The following is a 6903-nucleotide window of genomic DNA, read 5'->3' as shown; positions in this document are numbered from 1 at the left end:
GACCAAACCAAACCCTTCCACAGACAATGGCGTGAAATGAAACTTCATTATTATCTGGCTGTACAGTCATGTTTTGGATGCCATACATTTGAATATTAACTTCCTCAGAGGTGTTGAGAAAGTGCTTAAGAGCACAGGTTCTGGAGTGGGGCTTCCAGGTTCATAGTCTCAATGTACGGTATAACTTTGGGTTAGTTACAAAACATCTCCTGCCTTGGTTTCCCCATTTACAAAATGAGATTAATAATAGTATTTCATAGGGACTCTTGGGATGATTAGATTAGTAAAAGCATGGAATAGTGCTTGGCACCTAATAACCCTATACAAGTGTCTATTATGGACATAAGTATGTCTCTAAGGCCATCATCATCAACATCAACATGATCATCATTATTTTTGTCTGTTTCTTTTGTAATAAATGCTAATTTCCAGGCCCTACTCAGCTGTATGGATACCCTGGGCCATCCAGGACAAAATCATGCACTTGGGAAGACGAAAGAGAAAAGCACATTAATAATTTGAAAAATGTGTTATCCCTAATCACTGTACTCTAGTAGATAAAGTTTCCAACAGAGGTATGGGTAGCAATTCTGACTGCTATACATGAATACTGGAATTAACATTTAAGTCAATGGATGGTGGATGGTTGGAGCCACGGTTCTCACTGTTGATAAGCAAGGGGAGGAAGATGGAATGATCGACGTCCTGACAAGTTAGAGTTGGAGACTAAGTATGAAGTCATGTTTAGTATACAATAGATACATATAATTGCATATGGAAATGGTTGTTGTTAGGTGCCACCAAGTCGATTGTGACTCATAGCAACCCAGGTATGACAGAACGAAATGCTGCTCTGTCCTGCACCAGCCTCACAGTCCTTGACATGCTTGAGCCCATCATTACAGCCACTGTGTCAGTCCATCTCATTGAGGGTCTTCCCCTTTTTTGCTGATCCTCTACTTTACCAAGCATGATGTCTTTCTGCAGGGATTGGTCCCTTCTGACCACATGACCAACATAGGTGAGAAATCTAGCCACTCTAACTTCTGAGGAGCATTCAGCTGCACTTCTTCCAGGATAGATTTGTTTGCTGTTCTGGCAGTCCATGGTATTTTCAGCATTCTTCACCAATACCACAATTCAAAAGCATCAACCCTTCTTTGGTCTTCCTTATTCTGTGTCCAGCTTTCACATGTATATGAGGCTATTGAAAATACCATGGCTTGGGTTAGGTGCACCTTAGTCTTCGGAGAGACATCTCTGCTCTTCAACATTTTAAAGAGGTCTTTTTGCAGCATATATGCCCAGTGCAATACAATGTCTTTTTTCTTGACCACTGCTTCTGTGAAATATTTATAGATATGTGTATATACATAAGTGCACACACATCTAGTTCCTTGCTGTTTGATGAGAGGACCTAGAGGCAGCAGGCATACCTAGCACCCAGATCTTGGTTTGTACTACCATTCTCCAATGGAAGGAACCAGGGCTCCGTGGGGAAATGGTGGATTCTAGAACTGGGAAAGGAAATATCCCAGATAAGCCTAGAACATCTGATAGTGCCAGAAAGTTAAGGAGTGCTTAAAGAAGAAGAAATGATTGAAGTATGTTAAAGGGACACAACTGAAAGAGCTCCCAATGGCCAAAGTTGGAACTCTTTGAGCAACAAAATATAGTAGTAGTGGGTTATAACCTAAAGTTAAAATGTGCTCACTCTGATAGAAATAAATGATTGGATGGATGGATGGATGGATGGATAGGAGGGGAGAAGAAAATGATTTTTTCCAAATGATTTACATGGATACTCTGTACTCAAAGATGTAGGACATAATTCCCTAGTCCTTAAGTGTGGGCTATGCATAATGACTTCCTTCCAAGAACACATCCTGGAAAGAAGGAAAGCCAAGTAACTTTAGAGTGGAGAAACTTGACAGACACTACCTCAGCAAGGTGATCAAGGTCAACATCTACAGTGAGAAGTTATGTGGAAAACTTGTGCCCCTGGTATGATGTCATGAGAATGGTATAACCCATAACCCCAGTCTATCATGAGAAGAATATCAGACAAATTACAGTTGAGAGACATTCCATGGCCTGTCCTCCTCAATACTGTCCATCATCAAAAACAAGGGAAGTCTGAGAAACACTCTCAGCTGAGAGGAGCCTAAGGCAACAAGCTGACTAAATTCAATGTGGTCACTTGGATGGGACTCTGGGACAGAAGAAGAACATTGGGTGAAAAAAAAAGAAAAATGTGAATGAAATATAGACTTTAGTTAATGTTGGTGTATCAGTATTGTTTCATTAAATACAAGAAAAGTATGACAATAATGTAAGATGTTAATAGGAGGGGAAATGGAATGTGGGGAATCTAGGCCTCTCTGTAGTATCTTTGGACTTTTTCTGTAAATTTAAAACCACTTTAGAATTCATATTTTATATATAAAATATGTATATATATGTAGAGAAAGACCAATCACTGCCAAAGGACACTATGTTTGGTAAAGTAGGGGGTCAGGGACAATGAAGGACACTCTCAGTGGGACGGATTGGCACAGTGGCTGTAGCAGTGGGTTCACAGAGATCTGTGATTGTGAAGATGGCACAGGACTGGGCAGCAATTTGTCCTGTTGTACGCAAGGCCACCATTACTTGCAGTGGCCTCAGTGGCAACATACAACAGTGTGTGTGTGTGTGTGTGTGCGTGTGCACGTGTGCACGTGTGTGAATGTTAAGAGATCTGAAGGAGATGCTATATGAGAAGTTTTTTACCAAGTGCCTGGCACATGATAGATGGTCCAAAAGACACTGTTTCACCATCTACTGCCTTGCTCTGCTATTCTTCCTTATGATACCCCTTAAGGAGTTGTGTTGTCTTTCCTCCAAGATAACCAAGCTGGTTTAGTTTCTGATAGCTGTTACTTGTCTTCTCTGTACTGAGAAGCTTGCAACTTCCTCTCTTGGTGTTTCTGGCTATTTTTAACTTAAGTGACATTATGGAATTGCATCCATTTTATTTTTCTATGTAACAACTAAGAGATCACACATAACAACTGTACTCACATGGTGGTCACCTTGGTGTATGTGTGCCAAGAGCTTCTAATTAGAGTGACTGTATTTTAACTGTCTTTGGATTTGCTTTTCAAATACAGGAGGCACCTTTTTGGTCTTGGTAAGGAGAGCAAAAAGCAGAAAGTCCTAATTCATTGTTTCTTACTGTCCAAAACCCACTGCCATCAAGTTGATTCTGACTCATAGTGACCCTAGAGGACAGAGTAGACCTGCGCATAGAGTTTACAAGGCTATAAATCTTCACAGGAGCAGACTGCCACAGCAGAGCAGCTGATAGGTTTGAACCACCAGCCTTTCAGTTAGCAGCCAAGTGTTTACCCACTGTGCAACCAGGCTTCATAATGAGGTGCAATATTTTAATGAGGCAGGGAAGGTTTTCTTTCAGTATTGGGGTTAAGCACTTGGCTGCTGTCTTAATTATCTAGTGCTGCTTAATAGAAGTACCACAAAGCAGATGGCTTTAACAAGCAGACATTTATTCTCTCACAGTTTAGGAGGCTGGACGTCTGAATTTAGGGTGCTTTCTTGGTCAGGGAGTGTTCCTTGTCTCCTTTCAACATCTGTGGGCCCTGAGTTCCTTGGAGATCTCCCTGTGGCTTGGCGTCAGTCTTCCCCTGGGTCTAGGAGGTTCTCTGCTCAGGGACTCAGGGTCCAAAGAATGTCCTCTATTCCCAGATCATTTTTCTCTTCTCTTCTTGCTTCTCTCTCCTTTTATCTCATGCAAGATAAAAAGTGTGACTCAAACAGAGGTGTGACTGTGACTTGCATCACTCCCTCTTATAAGGCTGTGGCTCAAGGCACATCCCACATTGATCCTGCCTCATTAACAGATAGTGGTTAGGATTTACAAATGGGAGACAACCACATGATACTTGGGTCTAGCCAAGCTGCCACTTATTTTTGGAGGGCACAGTTCAATCCAATCAGGTCTGATCCAGCTACTAACTGAAAGGTTGGCAGTTTGATTCCACCAAGAGGCACCTCAGAAGAAAGCCTGGTAATCTACTTCTGAAAGATCACAGCTGTTGAAAACCCTTTGGAGCAGTTCTACTCTGACACTCATCGGGTCACCATGTGTCAGAATCGATAGCTCTAGGGCTGGGGTTTGCCTAAAAGAGAAACCATCCTGTTGTGAGCAAGACGTCATTGGCCCCATGGATTCCTCTGTGGTCATGACTTGCAAAAATTATATGTGTATGTACTTGTGCACGTGTGTGTACATATGTGTATGTATTCCTCCTTTCAGGATTAGCAGATAATAACCCACACCATACCCACTCAGCACTTCACTTACTATCTGATGCTCCCATTTTCCTTGGTCACCAAGCTGGGCTTACCATCCACCTACACTTTTGTCTCTTCTCCTTAACTGTGTATATTTGTGGAAAAAATTACAGGGCAGCTGAGTTGCCAGGCCTGATTCAGATTCCTGTCTAGTAAAGTGAATATAATACTTAAAAAGCCTGGCCGCAAATGTCTGTTTAATCATTCTTGATTGCTGCCCCTAGTCTGACTTTGAACATTTCTGAATATTCAGTGCCTAGAAGCTAGGACAGAATGGCTATCTCAAACGACCAGAAATTTGCTTCCCGTGTTTCTGAATGTGAAAGCCGGGATGTGACTTTGGGGCAGTATCGTCTCTTCCTTTGTGAAGTAGGTATTACTTTGGTGGGTCTTCTCGGTTGTAGCCACTTGAGTTAAGTAACTAGTCCTGCCCTTGAGGTAGCTCAGGACTTGAGAGAAACAATCCAAAAGCAAATGCTATATAAAGGAATATTAAGTGTTCTGTTTAATGATATAAATGGCTGTCCCAAGTGGCAAGAAACATTTCTACATTTTTTTTTTCCTCTTCTTTTTAATGTAGTCCTGACAAGCTTGAAAATAGGGATGAGCATGGTGAGTGGGGTCTGGGCTGGAGAAGAAAAGAGGTGAAAGGGCCGTGGCCGGTTGATAGTCTTGGGAGGGGTCAGCTCTTTAACAGGCTTTTGGACTATATTTCCAGAAAGGGTTTGGACTGTATTTCCAGAAAGAAAAGTAAAGGAAAAAAGAGACCTGGGGGAAAAAAAAAAAAGAGAGAAACCTGCCATTAAGACATCAGTTAATTAGTTTACGAATATCCTTCGGCATTCTTTATGCCTTATAAGTCTGTTTGTGGTCTAAAATTTCTGTTGACTAAACCCATTGCCATCAAATCAATTGGGACTGGTAGTGACCCTCTAGGGCAGAGTAGAGCTGTTCCATAGGGTTGCCAAGGCTGTAATCTTTACAGAAACTGCCTCATCTTTCTCCCATGGAACAGCTGGTGGGTTCAAAAAACTTTCAGTTAACAGCTGAGTGCTTTAATCACTGTATCACCAGGGATCCTGAAAATTCTACTGAAGCTCTGTAGAAAACCTAAGGGAAATAAGTATCCTTTTTCGACCTTGATGGAATCCTCACATCTCATCTTCCTCACCATAGCCCCATGGGCAGCTCCCCTCTGGTCAATGCCAGCTTCTCTGAGGGAATTCATACAAGAGTTACATTAGTCAAAATTCTGGGTTGCAAGTGACAGTAACCCCAATGCGTACCGATTCATTTAGAAAAGTCCTTTTCTGTCCCCTCTACTTCTCTCGTTGTCCTTTCTGTACCACAGTGAAGAAAGAAAGACTTTCTCTACGTAGTAGATTCAAACCCAGACATACTGATGATCTTCTAGCTTCTTGACCCCAAAGATTCCAAATAGAAAAATTCATGGAAGAACTTTGATTGGCCCAGCCTAGATTATGTGTTCACCTCTGGCCCAATCACAGTGAAAAGAAGGTGTTATGATTGCTCTGACTTGGGTCACATGCTCCTCCCTGTGGCCTGAGGGGTGAGTGACTATTGCGTTTGTGCCCATTGGCCTGAATTTCAGCTGCCAGCACTTCCGTCTCATTGGCTAAGGCTCTGCTTGGCCACCAGAGCCCACTCTGTCCAGGAATTTGGCAAGGTGGGAGTGCTGAAGCGCTGAGGACGTCCTCTCTCCCAGAACCAGCCCTCAACCAATGGCTTGGGAGTGTCAGTGTACCCCCTGGGTAGGATACTTCTCAGGCATACATTCTGCACCATTGCCCAGAATTCCACAAAAGCCAACTCCAGGCTTCTTTCCAGTACCGGTTCCTTCAGCGTTTTTAGTATTTGCTTCTCGTTGTTCTTTCTTGCATTTCCTTCACTAAGGTTGAACATCTTTTTATACATACATTGTTTTCATAACAAAAGTAATCCCTAAAATGACAGGACCTTAGCATGGTAATTTTGGAGGGAGGTGGAGAAGTTCGGGGCACATCCTTTGCCCTTTGAAGTGTTATGAGAAGAACACCCCATCCGCCTTATATTCTCCAATCAAGATGGTGGAGTTGGTTGTTTTGTACATCTGCACACCCTGTGCTTTTCTCTAACTCTCATCCCCAAGGCTGGGGAGAGTTCTCATCTTGGGGTATGGTGATGGTGTGTGTGGGTAGAAGGTTCTGCCCTGGGTGTAACCATCTCTCTCTGTCTCTTCGTTTCCAGACACCACCCAGATGAACAACGCAGTGCCCACCTCTCCTCTGCTTCAGCAGATGGGCCATCCACATTCATACCCCAGCCTGGGCCAGATCTCCAACCCCTATGAACAGCAGCCACCGGGCAAAGAACTCAACAAGTATGCCTCCTTAAAGGCAGTCGGTAAGGGCTCCTGAGTGTGTCTCTCTCTGTTCTCTTTCTCTCTCCTCTTTCTTCTGCTCCTTCTAGAGCTCTTTCTGATAGTTTTGCTTCTCCTTTCTGTCTCTGCTTCTAACCCTATCCATCCCTTCTTCTTCTTCTTCTTCT

The 6903-nt window shown here is 42.9% G+C and overlaps 1 protein-coding gene across 1 annotated transcript in view; it reads left to right on the top strand.

Moving 5' to 3' along the window:
* The first annotated feature begins 1008 nt into the window (after nt 1–1008).
* The window catches only part of LOC103206354 (protein shisa-9-like), a 36008-nt gene continuing 30113 nt past the window's right edge, over nt 1009–6903 (top strand). The window contains exons 1-2 of the mRNA XM_007951805.2: nt 1009–1021; nt 6604–6759. Of these exons, the coding sequence (XP_007949996.2) occupies nt 1009–1021; nt 6604–6759 (169 nt within the window). The remainder of the gene's footprint in view (nt 1022–6603; nt 6760–6903) is intronic.

Source organism: Orycteropus afer, unplaced genomic scaffold, assembly GCF_000298275.1.
Source record: "Orycteropus afer afer isolate SDZICR_OR568_19922 unplaced genomic scaffold, OryAfe1.0 scaffold00312, whole genome shotgun sequence".
In the NCBI taxonomy this organism is placed as follows: Eukaryota; Metazoa; Chordata; class Mammalia; order Tubulidentata; family Orycteropodidae; genus Orycteropus; species Orycteropus afer.
Note: the sequence above shows the minus strand (reverse complement) of the source record. Positions and strands in the feature narration are given on the sequence as shown.